The 21,216-nt window shown below is 35.9% G+C and overlaps 1 protein-coding gene across 1 annotated transcript in view; it reads right to left on the bottom strand.

Moving 5' to 3' along the window:
• The window catches only part of LOC311087547 (NACHT, LRR and PYD domains-containing protein 12-like), a gene marked incomplete at its 5' end in the record, with an annotated part of 62,412 nt that extends 42,983 nt beyond the window's left edge, over positions 1-19,429 (bottom strand). Inside the window, 8 exons of the mRNA XM_084120872.1 lie at positions 1,142-1,312; positions 2,025-2,198; positions 13,242-13,412; positions 16,068-17,898; positions 17,993-18,188; positions 18,458-18,485; positions 18,681-18,788; positions 19,371-19,429. Coding sequence (XP_083976998.1) covers positions 1,142-1,312; positions 2,025-2,198; positions 13,242-13,412; positions 16,068-17,898; positions 17,993-18,188; positions 18,458-18,485; positions 18,681-18,788; positions 19,371-19,429 — 2,738 coding nt within the window. The remainder of the gene's footprint in view (positions 1-1,141; positions 1,313-2,024; positions 2,199-13,241; positions 13,413-16,067; positions 17,899-17,992; positions 18,189-18,457; positions 18,486-18,680; positions 18,789-19,370) is intronic.
• Between the last annotated feature and the right edge of the window lie 1,787 nt (positions 19,430-21,216).

Genomic DNA, 21,216 nt, shown 5'->3' on the forward strand with positions numbered 1-21,216 from the left:
TCATATGTTAAATAAAGTATGTTTTGTCAAAAATAATCAAATAATATGTTATAGTGTTTATTCCAATGTAGCTTAGGCTATATTCAAGTAATGAATCCTTAACTTTGAAATATGTATGATAAAATGTATACTTCAGGTTTTTACAAAGAAAGATTACACTTGAATTGTTGTTGTAATTGTAACCTTTTTAATAAAAATAAAAAAACAAGGTAGATGTAAACAAACTAATAAAAGGTAAATATAAGCCTTTTCTTTAAAATCATTTTTTATTGTGTTTTATTAGTGACAAATTTGGGGAGAGGATAAATATTCCAAAACTTAAAATACAGTATGAGAATTAACTGCACAATTACTAGACATGTTTTCCTTTTGATTTTATAGGCCAATTTGCAAGCACAATTTGTGGAAAAATAAAAAAAACACGAGATGCTTCCAACTGTTGCTCTTGCATTCTTTCTTGTGACACACCTGAATGAATGGCTAATTAAGTATGTGGGCCCCATTGTCTCCAGGTGCGAACCACTAAATATGCATGATCGTTGACGCCCACTCCGCATATTGCCTTTCCAGACAGAAAGTGTTTTGCAAAATTTAAATCAATGCATTGTGTTCTGTGAATGATTAGGCAGGATGATTTTCACATCATTTTGAAGAAAAAACACTAGGCAATGACATCCATTAGTCAAAAGTCTTATTGGCACATATTTAGAATGTGTTTTATGGCCTTATTTCAGAAACTTTAGTTTTTAGTTTTTTCAATAACCATGCATAAACATTATTCTCTCAAAAATACAAACATGTACATGCATGGTGCTCACATATGATGGTAGCCCTGTTTGTGCTATATAGAGTGAATTTACACCTTTGCCATTAATATGTTTATAAGCAACTGAAAAAAGCAAAAATGTCAGGGCATGTCAGAACATCTCAAGGACCCCAAAAACACCTTAGACCCCAGAGGGTTAACCAAATATTTAAAGCTTGATACCATGTTTTAATTGTGTTTTTAATTTACTGTTTATACTCTGTGTGACTCTGAGGAAAAAAACTGCTCTGACTCAAACAAGTGAGGAAATGTTATCATCAGCTAACATTAAAACTCAAAGTAAAGTAATATTATAAATAAATGAGCAATACTCACGTCAGTGTGATGAGTTGACAGTGTTTATCCTGCAGTAGAGCAGCGATCTGATTCACTCGTGTGTCTCCTAGTTCATGTTCACTCAGATTCAGCTCTTTCTGGAGTAACAGGTTTTTACCCACAACTCTATTCACATACTGACAGGCTTCCTCAGCAGCAGAACTCAAAAACCTGCAGAAGAGTCAATTCAGTTCTCAACTAAATGTCTGTTGCATTACAAAAACAATTGATATGATAAAGAAAATTCTTTGAACATTTACATACACAAATAAATATAAGTTTAAAAGAAACTAGAGCGACACTCAGTCCTAAAGCAAACTCATAAGAACAGAAACGTCTCACAGAGCAGAAGGGCAAAAGCTCACTAGATCATGGTTTTCAGTATGAATACAGAGTGTGAAATTAAGATCCTTCTGGCTTTTAAGCAGGAGAAGTGAGAAACGGCAGCACAGAGAAAACTGGCTTGTGAAACTGCATGTTTGTGAACATCTGGAGACTCATAGACCTGCTGTAGAGAGATGCAGTGAATCTGGGCTTGATGGAAAACTATTGTGTTCAGAAAACTATTTAACTAAAAGGTTATCTAGAATTTTGCTGAGAAGTGTGCACAAAAATAAAATTGTGCATTTCAATTATCAAGGTATACTCCAGAATAGCAGCCCATATACTGACCCATAATGTCTATTTGACCTTTAGCTCGTATCACAACTAAACTGTGTTGACGTTTATCATCATCATGACAGAACCTGCAGCATCTGATCTGATCTTGATCATTTTGATGCAACAAATTGTCAAGCTAATTGTATAGCTAAAATAATATATTAGTTATGAATATTTAGCCTCCATATAACTAATTTAGTTAATTATTTGATCCCGGTCTCACCTCAGTGTCTTCAGTTGACAGGCTGGATCCTGTAGTAAATCATTGAGCTGCTTCACTCCTGATTCTCCAGGATCATTTCCTGTGAGATCCAGCTCTATCAGGTGTGAAGGGTTTGATCTCAGAGCTGAAGCCAGAGCTTTATAACCTTCTTCTGTCACACTGCAGTTAGAGAGTCTAGAACAGGAATGAAAGCATTCAGCTGATTAATCAGTTTAACCCCGAACAATATAAATCCTTAAACTTGAATTTTATTTTGTTCTTTGTACAAATGCATTGAAAGTTAGTTGCAAAAACTGACAACTGAATATGGAGGCAAACAAAAGGCACAGAAATCTTTAATATGTTAGACATCAACATCACTTTCGAGATTACAATTATTTAAAACTGTGTAAGCCCGTTTATCAGTCCAAATGGGGGTTTCCGCCAGAACGGGTGAAGGTCTCTGCGTGTTTATCACATTTTATCACAACCTCGAATTTAAGTTAGATTGCCAATTGGTTTTTGGTCAATTATGTAATAGTTCAGCAATACATTTGATTGTTCTATTTAACTCTTTACTTATATTTTACCCGCTCATATTAGGAAGCTATGTCGCTCAGAGGTCCTCACGCCTTGTTTAACGGGGGTCTCACGATCACAATCTCGCCAGCTTCGGTCACTAAACAGAGGTAACTGCTATATACCTGAGATCGGTCACATTCACGCTTACACAATCAAAGATACTTTGGTATAGCCCCCGTGATTGCACACACTTGAAATTAAAGGGTTACTTCACCTCTGGGAAGATGAATGTGTATTTAAAATAGGTCATTTAAGTAGAAGAAATGTGAAGAAATTTTTGAATTTGGAGCTTTCTAGACTGAGAAAAGCCAGAAAATATATTTTTGGCTTATGTGGATGAAAGACAACAACTCCCAGAATGCACTTGCTTCGCTGCCTTAGGAGGCCACGCCTACCGGTAAGAGTTGAAAACAACAAGGCTAACTTAGGCTACGTGATGAGTTTGCCAGGGATTTGCCAGGGATCTCTAGAGATCGCCCAAAATGTCCGGGATTCGGCTTTTGCGTTCTACAGTCGCTATTCCTCATGTTTACTGTGGCGAGCAGGACGAGGCTGACGGCCGCGGGAGAACGGCGCGAGGCCGGTGGCGTCATCACTGAGACGCGCCGGGTCTCCCATCTCTCACGGAGGAGCGGGAATTTTCTTAGCAAGGGTAAAACGCACATCAACCGATCACTTGTTGTTTAGCGTTCATGTAAACACTACATTCAGATTCACCAATCGGAATGAATTCAGTTAGATTAAAACAAAAGGTGTGCATGTAAACAATGAATGGCGACCGCAGAACGCAAAAGCTGAATCCCGGACATTTTGAACGTTCTCGCCCGCCGGACAAGTCCGGGAAAAGGAAGATGGTAACCCCTACTTACTCAGCTTTCTCCAACTATTCAGCTTTGTCCACAGACCACAGAACAATAGCCTGCTAGCTTAGCTTCCAAAGAAAGACGGCTGACACTGTGTACATTCTGTGACTGTGAGTGAGATCCCTCTATGGGCGGGTTGAAGACATGCGGAACAGCGCCTCCTACTGGCTGTAGTCTTTAGCCTCTGGCCAGAAAATCCTCCGATGACGCAAAATGACGATTTTTGCGTCATCGGAGGATTTTTTCCAGACAAAAAATACATAATTCTCTTGTCTCAGGGGGATATGAGGGTGGAAAGCACGGTAATTCGAAAATACTACAGGTTTTCTACTAATACAAAGCTTAATGCTAAATCCTGAAGTAACCCTTTAAAGTAATGTTTACTTCAGTAGAGGTATGGCCACTATTACAGATATAAGTCAACCAACTTTACTTGTCTTATAATAGCTTTGGATTGGCCATGCCGTGGTTTCCCCCGTACACTTATCTAAAGTAACATTAAATTAAAACAGAGGTAAGGCACACCCAGATTTAGGTTGGTCAAGCAGCACTTTTGCTGCCCTAAATGCAAATTCACTTCTTGTCTTTACAAAACACGTTCACTTGAATTAGCGGCAAAATATTCTTCGTCACTAATCTGACGCAAAACTTGCGGTAACATACGAATCCGTTTAATCTACTTGGGAAAACAATTTCAGAGTCAGTCGGAATAAAATCAAATGTAACAATTTATTATGTCAGGTAAATGTATCATGCCAATTACATAATCAGTTCAAAGATAAAAAATACAAAACATCAAATGCTCTGGAATAAAGAGAGAGGATGCGAACCTGACATTATAAAATACATGATGTGGAGTGCCTGCATACACTCTGCATCACGGGCTAATTTGAGTTACAAATCGCCACAAGCCTTCTTCAGCATCTCCCTAAACACTCAGACCAAGGCAGAAACCTCTTTTCAAATGTAAACATGAGTTCACAGTGGGAATTTGCATTAATCACCGTCCCAGACTTACTGGGGACAGAAGTTGAGGGAATGATGTGTAAATTGGGAGGTGATCAACTCAAGTGTGATCGTGTCTCGAATGGAGATGGTAATATAACAAGAGAGTTCAAATGTTAATTTCCTTTGTTTTCTCAGAGAGTTGCCCTCTCTTCCAGTTCTTCCAGTTTATCCAGTCTTACAACAGTTGAAATGACTATACGGCCTTAATTTAATGCAGCAAAAATTATTTTACAGTGTAGGCTACTAAGATCTTTTCTTTCTTTTTTTCCTCAGCCTTTTTCTTGGTTGTTTTTATAAACAGACAATAACCATTTATTTAACAGTGCCTTTTATAAAAGAGACTATAACTAAAAATTACCATTATATGTAGAATATTTTTGTACTTCACTTTTATTTGTTCCCGTGTTCTAGTGTGGTGACTCTGACATTACAATGAACAAAGTAATTATGCAATTTTTAAAATACAAATATATAGGCTAATAAGTGATAAAAACATCTAACATGGCCACTTCTAACGGATTTAAATTGTGTGCTACTTTTTGCCAGCCCTCTCTCCTGGCTTTTGCAGACTTTGAGGTGTTCCCTGGCGTTTTGATTAAACATTAAAATTCCGAATAAACTTCGACTATTAGTTCTTGCTCTGCTGAGGAGAAAAACTGAGCGCGCTCTTTGGCCACGCTGAGCAGCCAATAGCAGCGTTGCTGATCAATGTTTCTACTATCGATACATATCCCCTTTTAAACCAGCGCATGAACGCGCAATTATCTCAGATAACTCAATCCAGCTATACTAATCATATCCGGCAGGTGTGTTCGAAGAACCTAATTAGCCAGATCATGATTCGCACGATGATATCATCTTTGATGTGTAATTTGATCTCGGATGTTTTAAGCAACGTACGAAGAACGGGCCCCAGGTCGGAAAGTCTTTGATCTGAATGATCCACAACAAGTAACCTGAAAATGGTTGGAAAATTTGAAAATTTAAGTTTGGAAATGGCCTAATTAAAGTCCAGACTACAACTCCATTGAAATTCTGTGGAAGTACGTGAAACACAGCTCATGCTGGAAAGTCTACAAATGTCACTGAGCTGAAGCAGCTTTGTAAGGAGGAGTGGGACAAATGGACCAAAATACCTTCACAGTGGTGTAAAACACTCATAAACTAGAGGAAGTGTTTAGTCGAGACTAGCTGCAAAGCTGAAAGCAGAATCAAAGATACACAGCTCCCTCAAAAGCACTAAAATACATTAATCCTGTCAAATAAAACATTAGGAGAAGTGATTTCTACCAGATCTCGCCCTCCATTCTGTGGCAGATTTACCAGATCAAACAGAATCATCTGAATTCTGACTCAACACTAGGTATGCAAGTAATGATTACATCACTAAAGTATAAATTACTATAAACAAAAACAGCACAATTTAAGTGTGAACTTATAAGAAGTAGACTATACATATTAAAAAAATACTTTATCCACTAAATATTATAATCCCTTGAAAATTAGCCCATGATTTACTCACCCTCAAGTAATACTAGGTGTATATGACATTCTACTTTCAGACGAATACAATATCGGAATCGGAAATCGGAATCATATAAAAAAAAATGTCCTGTGCCCGGTTGCATAAAGCACCTTAAGTTTTTCCCTTAAGTATGATACTTAAGGGGCGATTTCCCCTTACCTAAGAGAATAACTTAAAGGTGTTGCATATAATCTCTTAAACGGTTCTCTTAGGTAAGGGAAACATTTAAGTGTTTCACGACAGCGATCCTGGATTCACGTTATAAAAGTCTGTTGTTGCCATAGATACGCAAAACACTAACACTAACACGTTCGCAGTTTCATCAAATAAAGTAGGCTAGGATATCGGAATGGATGAGAAATGCATTCTTCTTGACGAATACGGTAAAAGAACTTAACATCATACTTATAGTTTACCATTTATGTATTATTTTTACTCTTTTAGTGTACTCTCAGTAAACTACTAGTTTAGTACTAAACTAGTAGTTTACTGAGAGTACACTAAAAGAGTAAAAATAATATATAAATGGTAAATTATAAGTATGATGTTAAGTTCACTTAAAGAAAACTTGTGGTATAAAACTACTAAACTAGTAGTTTACTGAGAGTACACTAAAAGAGTAAAAATAATATATAAACGGTAAACTAAGTATGATGTTAAGTTCACTTAAAGAAAACTTGTAGTATAAAACTACTAAACTACTAGTTTAGTAGTTTTATTCTACAAGTTTTCTTTAAGTGAACTTAACATTATACTTATAGTTTACTATTTATGTACAATTTTTGCAGTTGCAGTAGGCCTATACTACTATGTTCAAATGTTATTTTTTATACTTGAAAAATACCTTTAACTCTACTTTAATTTTAAAAACATTTTATTAGCTTCATGCATCCTTTTTTATCAACACTTGAATGTCAGTAAGTTTCATAAAGAAAGGCAACATTTTGTTGAGAAAATTGTTGAGAAAATCATATTTTTGCCAAAGACTACGCCTTGATCAGATCCAGAACGATGATCAAAACACAGGTGGAGTAGATCGAGTCCAACACCCCCAAAGCTTCACAGTCGTTTTCTCTTCATGGGTTAGGCCTACGCTTCATTTCATTTGGAAACATTAAGCAGTTTTGATTTACTCTCTGTTCAATGTTTGATGATCACGTTATTTTACATTTGAGCGAGCAATCTTCTATCACATGTTTCAGCTTCTTCTTCTCCTGTGTTTTGATCCAGAGATTCTGCACTAGAAGATGTGTCATAGCGCCCCCTACCGTATACCAGTGAAAACATGGATAGCTGGAAAATTCAGTCAATGGTGGGGAAAAGTTTAATTAAAGTAAATATGTACACTACCAGTGGACTAGCCTACACAAAAATTCAGATACGCAGAATTAGAAACATATCTGTTTTATATCAATATTTTAATCAATATTTTCAAACAAAGTTTCATAAGACTGTATGTGAAAAACGATGTAAAAAAAAGTATATTTAATAGGCTACTCGATCAAAAGAGTTAACACAACTACAAGCCAAGTATACTTTGAATAATTAAAATTTTAAGTATATCTCGATCAAAAGATTGAGTACAAGTATAGGCCAAATATACTTGGACTTTTCTCTCAGTATAAGTCAAGTACACTTAAGTGTAATTAAGTATATTTTTGAGAAGTATATAAAATGTAGACTGAAAGTATGCTTTCTTCTTTTTAGTTGAAAAGAAGTATACTAATAGAACACTTGAATAAACTTATTTTCCATGCTTATTTTATTTACTCTGTAAGCTATTCCACCCGAAAGTTTGTTACTATATAAATTAGGGCTGTCAGTTAACGCGTTATTAACGGCGTTAACGCAAACCCATTTTAACGCGATCAATTTTTTTATCGCGAGATTAACGGTCTTTTTGGCCTAGCAAACTTTGTAGTTTTTTTCACATGCTTTTGCAACAGGACGCGGCATGCGCGGCGCTGCTCTATGAAACCCATTCATTTCAATGGCTTGCGCCGCGCGAGGACGTTTTGTTGCTTCGTCGACCAAAGCGCAAGCGGATCTAGCTAGACCGGAAACAAAACAGCAGGCACGCGCACACACTTGTTTGGGCTTGCGAGCCGTCCAAATAGTAGGTTAACGTTACGTTTTGAGTGGATGACGAGCGCGAGACGCCGAAATGGATGCCAATAAGATTCTGAATGGAAAGTTTACTTTTAAAAAGTTGCCAAATGGTTCCATTGACTAGACCAAAGTGATCTGTGTGTTTTGTCGTTGTGAACTGAGCTATCATCGCAGTACGTCCAGTCTGAAACACCACTTGATGATGGCCACACACACACACACACACACACACAGCTGATGCGAATTCTCCAAACCCTCGTCAATATCAGGACCTCGTCAGGATTTCTTTCACCCTTTTATTGATGGACAGTGTTACATTGTGTGAGAGATTATTTGCTCCAAGTGAGAATGTTAGTGTGAAATTGAACACAGTATTGCCAATGTTGTTTTCAATAATAAAAAAATCTGCACAAAGCAAGCCAATCCGCTTTTTTCATGTTGATAAGAGCATTAAAATGAGAAAAAAATAATGGGACAAAAATAAATCAAGAGACATTTAGAATAGATAAAAATGTGCGATTAATCGCGAGTTAACTATGACATTAATGCGATTAATCGCGATTAAATATTTTAATCGTTTGACAGCACTAATATAAATCTGAACATGTTAGTTTATAAGACGTTATGTAATATTATGTTTTTAAAAAACTATTTAATAAGCTATTCAATCAAAATAGTAAACACAAGTATAAGCCAAGAATACTTAGAATACTTAATTATACTTTTAAGTATATCTCGATCAACAAGTATAGGCCAAATATACTTAGACTTTTCTGTCAGTATAAGTCAAGTATACTTAAGTGCAATTTGAAGTATATTTCTGAGAAGTACATAAAGTATATTTCTGAGAAGTATATAAAAAGTAGACTGAAAGTATACTTTCTTATTTTTAGTTTAAAAGAAGTATACTAATAGAACACTTGAATAAACTTCTTTTTCGTAAGGGATGCAAGGTTGCCGTCTAGTTTGTTAGCGATGTCAAATATTGCACGTCGATCAAATTGGTATTCCTGCAACAATTTTTCATCGATAAGATGGTCCAAAGGGTTCTCCCTATCCCTAAAAATGATTCTTGGCACATAATGATCTGCAGCTGGTTCCATAAATTCAGCCATGTCATCTTATTTTAGTCCGCGTTACTCTTAAGGTTACGATTTCCAAACCTTAAGTTATACTTAGGGAAATGACCGTTAAGGGGTTTTATGCAATACGTAATGCTTTTTAAGGGATTACTTAAGTGAAAAAACAGCGTTTAAAGGAAATTCTAAGTGTTTATGACGTTTCACTTAAAGAAACCCTTAAGTAACACGTAAGTTTTTTTTTTTTCTGCAACACCCTTAGGTTTAAGGGGAACATAAGGGAGAACTTAAGGGAACATTACACTTAAGGTGCTTTATGCAACCGGGCACTAGCTCTTCCAAGCATGAAAAACTCGATGAAAAAACACAACAACAATAAAATAGCACAATGACAGGATTGATATGGTATACCCACATTGTAACAAATAAATAAAAGATCTTTGAATTTTTCACAAAAGGTCTCTCGCATCGTCCTGTCAATCATCGCACCTCACTCTAGTCATGTGACTCCTGTGGCTATGGAGCTTAAAATATGACAATATGATTTGAATTTGAATTGTGTAAATTTGAATTATTTACAAGTGAAATCTAACAAAATTGAATTTTAGGTGGTAGTTTAAATAGTTCTTAATTTGATTTTTCAAAAATATTGAACATTTGAAATTTAACAAATTGAAATGTTTTTATGGCTGAATTTTATAGACATGTATTTTCAAACAGCTAGTTTTTTTTGTTCTGAATTCGTATACTGCAAATATTCAGTTTAAAAAAATACAGATTCAAGTTTTCAAGATGAAGAAATTCGGAACTTCAAATTCAGTTTTCTAAAATTCAAGTTCAAAAATTCAGATCTTACAGAAAGTAGGTCACAGGGAAGAGTAAAGGATCTCAGATAAGTCGAACAGAGCATTTTGGCTGCACTGCAGTAGTTTTCTGCCGCAAACGCGGTGGTGGTTCAAGATAATCCATGTATCTTTCGTTCAGTCGTTTTTTTATTTAATATTAAGAGTAGAAAAATGAGAAAACAGCTTGAGTATTAGATTTCTAATATAATAATAGTCCACTGCAGCAGTTGCACGGAGCTTACAAACCGCATGTATTGCAACTATAGGCTACATTTAATTTTCTCATCAAACAACTAGACTAACGAATGGCTCGGTACAACAGAAGAGCCTAGAAAGGGCTTTTTCTCTGTGTAGACCAGCAGTTGGTCTGAATTTGCTATAACCTATAGCCTATTTTCTGGACTGTATAGGCTAAGTCACGTTTTATCATGAAACACGCTGTGATTTATTCCAAAGTGACTCAGGCATTTAACGTTAAATAATCTAAATGTTGACTTTCAAAAGTAGGTGTGCCAAGAAGGCTATTCTCTGTATTTTGGTTCATTTTTGATGTGCGCCAGAAAGATCTAAAAAGACCGAGACGCGCTAAAGCAGCGCATCATGTTGTTTTATTTATTTCTGGCGTTACTTCATATCGCAGACTGCTCATTATCAAAATGAAACACAGTCAACCAAACATCTAAAAAGTTATTCTGCCTAATTTAATTGGTCTGTTGTACAATATAAAGGGCAAGCTGTGCCGCACAGTCCTACTTGTTATTCCAAACATTTCCCTTGCTGTAAATACGCTGATTTAGCCTATACGTGTATTTTGGGACTCGACTGAAGTATGACGCCTTTTTATTTGTATTATAATATAATATATTAAAATACATAATCTTCTGAGTTTTATGATGTAGGCCTTGTGTGTTTTATTAAAATGTATTATACTTTACATCTGAAAAGGATGCACTTTGCCTTTGTGCATTCTCTGACATTATATTTATTTATTTAATTAATATTGAGTATGAATTGATGTTAAACACAACGGTGTGTTATTTTCTCTGGCAACTAAACTTCCAAAAAAAAAAAAAAACTTCCAAAGCAAAGCCATTGTGCGTTCTCTCCGCGCTCCGCAGCTTTTCCACACAGATTTTGAGAACTGGCCAGCTAAAAAAAATAGGCCAAGGAAGTAGACTAACGGCTAGTGTCCGGGAGATGCAAGGTACGTTCATATTTATAAATAAACATAACTGATTTTGTCTACACCTAAATACATTTCCTAATAATAACAGTGATTAAGCCCAGTGTGGGCGGGGGTAAGGAACACAATATGTTTTTGGGTTTTTTTGTTTTTTTTTGCCCGAATGGTCTCCACTCTATGCATTTTGTAATAATACAGCAACATTTTTTAACTGACCGTATTTGCCAGAAAATAAGTCGCATGCACATGAGTGCAAGTCACACCGGATCATGTTGAGAGAGAAACGTGTCATAAATTATTTTTTTTTTTAATATTAGCCTATTCAGCTATAGCCTAGTGTAAAAGACCTGTAAATAAAATACAACATTTACATGATAAACACTATTAACATGTAGGCTGTGTGTTGCCTATTTTACTTTCCCTTACTGTATGACAAATGAATGCAGAAAACAACAAGAATAAAAAATAAGTAGCTATGTATAATAAAATAATATAGGCTACTATAAAAATAGCCTACTGTGCCCTTTATTACAAACAACATTTAGCCTATTTTAAACGCCAAGCCTAAACAAATTTATTTAAATCGAAACGGTCGCGCATCTCTCATTCAGTCAAAAGTTTGCATATTTGCAGTGTAACATGTGGATGCTAACTATTAATATAAAGAAGGCTTCATACTTCAGTCGAGTCCCAAAATACACGTATAGGCTAAATCAGCGTCTTCACAGCAAGGGAAATGTTTGGAATAACAAGTAGGACTGTGCAGCACAGCTTGCCCTTTATATTGTACAACAGACCAATTAAATTAGGCAGAATAACTTTTTATATGTTTGGTTGACTGTGTTTCATTTTGATAATGAGCAGTCTGCGATATGAAGCAACGCCAGAATTGATACTATGTTCTGTGAGAGCGCGATGCGCGAGCGCCATCTCTTGGATTTGTTCCACTGCTGGGAAATAACTTAATACTCTGTTATTTATAGTCATACAGATAATATGACATCATTCGAAACAGTAAAATGTATATTTTTATTTGTGTATTCAAAATGACTACAAAATATCATGTCATTGAAAAATAAATAAAACAACATGATGCGCTGCTTTAGCGCATCTCGGTCTCTTTAGATCTTTCTGGCGCACACCAAAAATGAACCAAAATACAGAGAATAGCCTTGGCGCGCCTACTTTTGAAAGTCAACATTTAGATTATTTAACGTTAAATGCCTGAGTCACTTTGGAATAAATCACAGCGTGTTTCATGATAAAACGTGACTTAGCCTATACAGTCCAGAAAATAGGCTATAGGTTATAGCAAATTCAGACCAACTGCTGGTCTACACAGAGAAAAAGCCCTTTCTGGGCTCTTCTGTTGTACCGAGCCATTCGTTAGTCTAGTTGTTTGATGAGAAAATTAAATGTAGCCTTGCAATACACGCGTTTTGTAAGCTCCGTGCAACTGCTGCAGCGGACTATTATTATATTAGAAATCTAATACTCAAGCTGTTTTCTCATTTTTCTACTCTTAATATTAAATAAAAAAATGACTGAACGAAAGATACATGGATTCTCTTGAACTACCACCGCGTTTGCGGCAGAAAACTACTGCAGTGCAGCCAAAATGCTCTGTTCGACTTATCTGAGATCCTTTACTCTTCCCTGTGACCTACTTTCTGTAAGATCTGAATTTTTGAACTTGAATTTTTGAACTTGAATTTTAGAAAACTGAATTTGAAGTTCCGAATTTCTTCATCTTGAAAACTTGAATCTGTATTTTTTTAAACTGAATATTTGCAGTATACGAATTCAGAACAAAAAAACTAGCTGTTTGAAAATACATGTCTATAAAATTCAGCCATAAAAACATTTCAATTTGTTAAATTTCAAATGTTCAATATTCGTTTAAAAAAAAATTAAATTCAGAACTATTTAAACTACCACCTAAAATTCAATTTAGTTCGATTTCACCTGTAAATAATTCAAATTTACACAATTCAAATTCAAATCATATTGTCATATTTTAAGCTCCATATGTGGCTCAACTTACCTCAGTATCTCCAATTTACACTTTATATTCTTTAGTCCAGTGCAGAGCAGCTTCACTCCTGAATCCTGCAGATTATTATTGTTCATGTTCAGCTCTTTCAGATTGGTATCTGATCCAAGAACTGCAGCCAGAACTGAACAGCTTTTGTCTGTTAAGTTACAATCATTTAACCTACAATAAGTCACAACACAGAATTAGATGGAACACATACAATACATTTTCTATATACAAATATTAAACACATTTTTCATTTATTTTGTACATAAACAGCACAGCAAAGAGGCTGAGTTAAACTAACATTTATCTTCAAAAACTACTATTTCCAGTACATTAGTGTTTTTATTCAGTGACAAATAACCTAGATAAAATGAAGTGTGTTTGAAAAAATATTTGTGTAAAGCTTTTATAGCTATAGGATTTTTTCTCTATTTATGTCACCTGATGGAGTTTAGGTTCTTGCCACTGTTGCCTCTGTCTTGCTTAGTTGGGGACACTTAATATTCAACAAAATTATTGACTTGACTGCACCGACACCATTATATGAGACAGTTCACACTTTTATAGCAAGTTAAAGGCCTTTCACTGTAATTCTAAAAATGCCTCCATTCACATGTACATGTCTACTTGACATAAAATATTTAATGATTTAAGTAAAGCTAAGATTACTTAAAACTAAGAACCTAAGAAATTGTATTTGTTTTTAATATTTCAAGATTAAGGTAAACCGATGGCTGATGCTGATATCTTAGAGAGCAGGGTGGCCAATGGGTGATATATCATTAATTTAAAGATAGTTAAAAAAAAAGCATCCATAACAATTGCTGAAATAAAATTTAAAGTTATTTTACTTAATTACTAAATTAGAAAAATATATTTAAAAAAATTATATGAAAAAAAAAGATTTTGAACGATAAAAAATGTAAAAAGAAAATTTGTAGAAAACCCATCTTAAAATGTGCACATCAAATATGATACAACAGGCTAAATCTCTCGATCTACATATTGCATTACATTATTAATACATTAAACTACAGAATTACTCATAGAAATAAGCATTTAAAATATCTAATTACTCGGAGAAACAGAGGGACAACTAATATATGATGTGGTAATATATATGTACATTAAAGGGGACATATCATATTAAATCCACCTTTTTACCCCTTAAATGCATTTTGTTGTATATTTGGAGTGTTTAGAAGTACAGAAAAGTTTAAATTAGTCTCTTCAGGTGCTTCGTTGATATCTTTATATTCTGTTTTGGTCATATTTTGCAACCTGTTCCGATTTTTCTATTCTCTATTACGTTTTTTGAACAATTACGTCACAGTATTTGCAGCGGAACTGCCAAATAAGGACATCGACTCCCGGCCCCGGCTTCGAGCAATCCTCCATTTTTATTTATCGCTGTGATTTTGTAGTCTAAGCTCAATGATGCAGAAGTTACGAGAGGGCAAGTCAAAATGTTCGGTTGTTGGATGTAGTAACCCACACGCTTCATTACACCGTCTCCCAGCATCAGAACCTCTTCGAAGTGCCTGGTTGAGTTTTATTTTTCACATAAAGTCATTTTTGTGTGCGTGAACGCGAAGCACTTCAAGGATAACTAGCAGCTAACGTTACTTCAGCAACAACAGGGTTTATCTAGCGGCACAGAAACTTTTGGACATCCAAGATTTGTGTCAACACAGAAAACATTTCATCATTGGATAGTTTTTTCGTTTTATTAAAGTGTTGTTTTATGTCAGCTTAATGCCCGGAACGCTTTTCAGAAAAGATAAGGCAACTTATTTAGCACAATTCACACGGTAATTCAGGAAAAAAATATCTCCGAATGCTCCACATGAAAGTTTGGTCTTCCGGCCTTTTACCACCGTATCGATTTATTTTGATTAATATGTGCGAGGGAGAGAGAGCAAGACAGCACCTAGTTTGGAGACGGTGATGTCTTGTTTACACTTTCACCTGGCTCCGAAGACAGAGAGTGCGCGCGCGCGACCGGGTCTCTCTCTCTCTCTCTGCTCGTTCTTTCAGTTAAACATGCACCCTGTCACAAGCGAGGCAGTTCATCTACATTACTCACCGATCAAATAAGACTTTGGCGGGACAAAAAATCGCTTTGGCGGGCGCTAAAACAAGTTCAATGCAGGAAAATCGTATCTCTGCTATCAAACTACAAAAATGGCCGAACGGGGTGGAGTTGAACCGAGTGTCACCTCTGCAACCTGGAGAGGGGGCGGGGTATGAAGTGTCTCATTTGTATTTAAAAAGACCGCACCAAAACGAGTTGCTCTCAGACACACATCAGACAAGGGGTAGAAAAGGGGCCTGTGGAGCTATAATAATGAGGAATTCAGACCCATGCATTGCAGTTCCGCTTTATATAGACTACAAATGTATGATTTATATGTAAAAAGGAACGATTTAAAAGCACGATATGTCTCCTTTAAGTAAGTTGTATTATAAAAATCTCAATGTTTTATGCTATAACCTTTCAGAATTTCATCTTACTTTTTGGCAATATAAATAACATCTGTACCAAATTACATTCTTTCCCCCCAGTTTGGGTATATGAATAAAATATGTCAGAACTCTATACAAGTCATAAGAGTCTGGTGTATCATGTGATACAAAACAAACATGCAAACATTTTTACATGGTATTTTATATTTTGTCTTAAGGTTTGATAAACTGTCTCCACACACACACACAAAAACTTTACAGGTATAGGTTCATGTTTATGATAGGGAATCACTATAGATTAATGTAGATAAATGCATTTTTCAGATGAGAGCTAAACATGACAAAATATATTAAAAGACTTACAGGGCTCTTCTGGAGGTTTTGATGACTGCCGATAATCTAATGACACACTCGTCTGATTTCTTGAATTTCTGAAGCTCAAACTCCTCCAGCTCTTCCTCTGATGTCAACAACACAAAGACTAAAGCAGACCACTGGGCAGGTGAAAGGTCACCAGATGAGAGACTTCCTTTGCTAAGGTGGGTCTGAATCTCTTTCACCAGAGTTTGGTCGTTCAGCTCATTCAGACAGTAGAACAGATTGATGGATCTCTCTGCAGGAAGATTATCTTCTAATTTCTGCTTGATGTACTGAACTATTTCCTTGTTGCTCTGGTCATTGCCGTCTTGCTGTGTCAACAGACCTCGTAAGAGTCGTCGATTGGACTGGAGTGACAGACCGAGGAGGAAGCGAAGGAAAAGGTCCAGGTGTCCATTGTCACTCTCGAGCGCCTTGTCCACTGCAGTCTTGAGAAAATCAATCATGGTTTCATTTCTGTTTTCCTGTTCTGTAGACTCATGATCAAACACACTTGTCTTGTTGATGTCTAGAAACAGATGTGCATAAAGGGCTGCAATAAACTCTTGAATGCTCAAGTGAACAAAGCAGTACATGGTACCAAGAACGATCCCTGTTTCCTCCTTAAAGATCTGGGTACACATGCCTGAGTACACTGATGCCTTATAGACGTCAATACCACAGGCTTCCAGGTCTGTGTCATAGAAGATCAGGTTGTTTCTTTCCAGCTGATGAAATGCCAGTTTCCCCAGTGAAAGGATGGCGTCTTTATCCCAGGAAACATCTGGTGTGTATTCTCCATCATATTTTCGGCGGCTCTGTTGGATCTGAAAGCGGAGAAAGTGTGTGTACATTTGTGTCAGAGTCTTGGGAGTGTCTTCAGTGTTTGATTCCTGCAGTGTTTTAGAGATCTCATCAGCCTGAGTGTTTTTCACATCATTATTTATTTTCTCCTCCAGAATGTTCTGGAGAACAGTGGCTGAAATCCAGCAGAAGACTGGGATGTGGCACATGATAAAGAGACTCTTTGATTGTTTAATGTGATCTAGGATTGTGTTGGCCTGATTCTGATCAGTGAATCTTTTTTTGAAGTACTCTTGCTTTTGTGCGTCGCTGAATCCTCGTATCTCTGTCAGCCGGTCGATACAGTCAGGAGGAATCTTACTGGCAGCTGCTGGTCTGGTGGTGATCCAGATGAGAGCAGAGGGAAGCAGATTTCCCTTCATGAGGTTCGTTAGGAGAACATCCAGAGAGGCTGGTGACGATACGTCACGCCACGTCTCATTACAGTCAAACTTCAGAGGAAGGCGACATTCGTCCAGTCCATCAAGGATGAACAGCACTTTGAATCGATTCCTTCTTGTAAGGTTCAGTCCTTTTGTCTCCGGGAAAAATTGAGTTATAAGGTCCATCAAACTTAGTTTTTCTTTCTCCTTTAAGTTCATCTCTCTGAATGGAAGAGGAAATATGAAGCTGATATCTTGATTTTCTTTTCCTTCAGCCCAGTCCAGAACAAACTTTTGCACAGAGACTGATTTCCCGATGCCAGCGACTCCTTTTGTCAGTACAGTTCGGATCTCCTCGTCTTGTTCAGGTGCTTCAAACAAATTTGTGCATTCAACCTGAATCTCTTGTGCTTCATGACGCCTGGAAGCAACTTCAATCTGTCTCACCTTATGTTCAGTATTGACCTGTTCACTGCCACCCTGAGTGATATAGAGATCTGTGTAGATGTTATTCAGAAGTGTGGAGTCACCTTGCTTCGCAATTCCTTCAAACACACATTGATACTTCTTCTTTAGGCCACATTTCAACTGATGAATGAAGAACAGCTCATCTAAACACAGGAACAGACAATAGATAGTTTTAGTCTTCATTTTCTCTGCTACATTTATAAGAGACAATCTGACAGATGATCATGAGTCTCTTACCTTCTAGAGCATCAGCAGCTTCATCTTGCTTCATCTCTCTCAGGTAATGTAGTGTGAGATCAAGAGCTGCTGATTTGATACTGGATCTGTTCTCATTAAAGTCCTTCACAAAGTGTTGTGTGTTCTCTTTTTGTAATATTTTCTTTAACTTCTCCAGCTCATTCTTCAGAAATGTGATTATTTTGCTCTCAAGATCCTACAAACAAAAGTAAGAGAAAAAGAATAACACAATTTAAGCCAAATTGTACATCTACATTTGGTCAACACTATTTATTCAGTAATTATAGGCTAATACATGTACATTAAAAATCCAGTTAAAAGACTGACATTCTAATAACCATGTTGAGCTAAAATGTCTTTAAAAAGAAAAATAAGTGATCAAGAAAAATTTAATTACATTTTTTTGTTCAATAACATATTTGTTTGTTAGAAATATTAAACATTTATAAAAATGTGTTTTCCTACCTGGAAGATCCCTAGAAGTAATGTCACTCTAATGTCTCATATTGAAGCCTGTAATCAAATTAGTAAAATAAAATACTAACTGATATTTTACAGAAAGAGAAATAAGCATTAACTGTGAATACTCTGATAAATATTTGATCTAAACATGTTTCATGATTGGTATTCACTGATACAACTTTTAAACACAGTCAACGTGTGACAAAAAATTAGTAACACAAAATACCTTTTATTAGATGATGGTGTTTTCTCACTGAAGTATGGTGGTACTCCAGCTTTAGACCGATCACTCTTCAGAGACACAGAGCTGGACACATGTGAGCCTGATCTTACACTGATGACACAAAGAACAGAGAGAGAGAGAAAACACTTTAGTAAAGGAGGATCAACTGTGTATGAAACACATCTGTGTCTCTATCTAATCCTCCACAGAAATACACACTCACACAGTTTACAGTTTTATAGTTAACAATCATTTTATTTACTGGCTCACATTAGTTTACCAATTTCTTTAATATATGTTGAGAATTATAATTTAAGAGAACATGTCAAATTTTTGTTTATTGACAGAAAAGAGAGCAGAAATGTCTGTGCGACAAAGTTTTGTTAGCATACTTGAATTAAATTAAGTGTATAGTTGTTTTCTAATGTCTATCAATAATTTTATGATCTAAAAACTAAAGTCATTTATTTGGATTAATTCAGCGTCTAGAAGGTTATTAACAAATTATTAACTGTGAAATTTTCTATAGAGCAAACAGGGCTTTATAGATAATGTCAGTGTTAATTTAAAAAGCTCAAAAGTGAAGTTGTTCAAAGCATTTGCAAATATAGAACAATGCTTAAAGTTTTGTTATTGACAGGGAAACACAAACTCCAGTTGAGTTTAAACTGATGAAAACAGACGCAGTCTTACCTGTGTTTCTCTGAGAGACTCATCTGAGAGAGAGAGTCCTTTCCTCTTTCCTCTGACATACTGCAGCTAAACTGACACTGAAAACTGATCAGCACTGCTTTCTGAAAACACTCAATCCTTCAGCATCACCTGGAAATGACACCATTTTACACAGATGAAGAACATCTTATTCAAGACAATAATGAAGAATGCAGAGTTATCATCAACAACAGCAACAGCAAAAACAATGTATAAAATAAAGTGATATTAATAATAATATCAGATTGTTGTTCATTGACGTTAGGCTTCATCTCTGTCTACTGTAAATGTCTGCTTCAGGAATACTTTCGCTTTCACATCACAAAAACAACAGCCTAAAACAAGAGGAAATGGGAGAAAACTTTCAAATACATATTTGTTTTCAATAACCCTTTTTGTGTTTTAACTTTAAAAGATTGTAATTTCTGGCAGATTCTTCGTCTGTTCGGAGTAGCAGAAGAACAACCTTCTGTAACTTCACATTTAAATCACGCTTAATATACAATATGATGTTCCTAATAATTACAAATGACTTTAATGGAGAATGTATTAAACTTACTTGCAGTCTTGTCCACTAAGAAGAGAATTTATAAGAATTTTAAACTCAGTAGCGCTTGTTGTCAGTCCGCGCGCGTCGTTCTCAGAATCTCTTCCTGGTCTCGATGGATTGTGGATTAAACTCATAAATGGCTGCGAGTGTTATGAGTGTCAACAGGTTTAGGCGTCAACAGGTGTTGTTACTTTCGTTTTCCTCTTCTTCGTGTGTTTTACAGGAGGGTTTGGAGCAGCTGAACAGTTGCACACCGACACCTACTGCACTGGAGCGGGATATTATACCACATATATATCTAAATATCTCACATATACCCATACCCTTAACCACTGACTACTGAGCTAGAGACCTGAGTGATATGCACCCAGAGTTATGAACCTTGATTAGCTTGTTCAGGTGTGCTGGACTAGGTTGGAGTAAACCTCTGCATGTAAGTGGACCTTGAGAGACAATGTTGAGATCTCCTGCATTATGTTCTGAACTTACAACACTGGTGTCCAGACCAAAGTCCTGCAGAGTTTCTGGTGATCCTGGATCAGCTGCTCACAGTGGCGTCATGCCCATTCAAAGTCAGATTTTTCCTCCCTGATAATTTTTTTGTCACAACTTTATTCCTATTATGCTCCATAATATACCAGAGCCTATAACGACTCAAATGTATTCTTCTGGATGTGTAATAAATCGGTCAGCATCAGCCCGCCCCTTTTTCCTAATATGGTGTCTGTGTTCATAGGTTAAATGTACAAGTTACAAGTTACTAGCTTTTCTGTTAGCTCATAAATTACTCTTTACAAGTTCCTTATTTAAAATATAATAATGAGCAGTGTAACTACAGTATTTCAATGATTTTACTAAAGTAATGTTACATATTACATTTGATTTGATTACTTGTTTTACATTTCTGTCAAATATTAACCATTTTCAAATAAACGGGGTAGTGTTAACCTTATTCAGCACTGAAATCTGTCAAACTTCTTTCAAAGTCCTTCATCACATATTAATATTAAAATAACTTAATTTCAGAGCACCACAAAGTCAGACCTCAGCACCTGTATGTACCTTTAATGTAAGATCGGTCTTAGGTCACATACCAATTTAAAATCATAACATAAAAACTGCAATGGTACTGTTTTTAAAATCATGTGTAGTAGGCCTAAGTGTACAGTAAGTGTGCGTGTAAACATGCTTTAATGAAGTAGACTTCAAAAGCTTTTGAATTTGAGCTTACAGTTCTTTCATCAACCTGTCTTTTACATAAACTTACAAAATAGATAC

The sequence above is a fragment of the Abramis brama genome, assembly GCF_963993115.1.
Source record: "Abramis brama genome assembly, chromosome: 7".
In the NCBI taxonomy this organism is placed as follows: Eukaryota; Metazoa; Chordata; class Actinopteri; order Cypriniformes; family Leuciscidae; genus Abramis; species Abramis brama.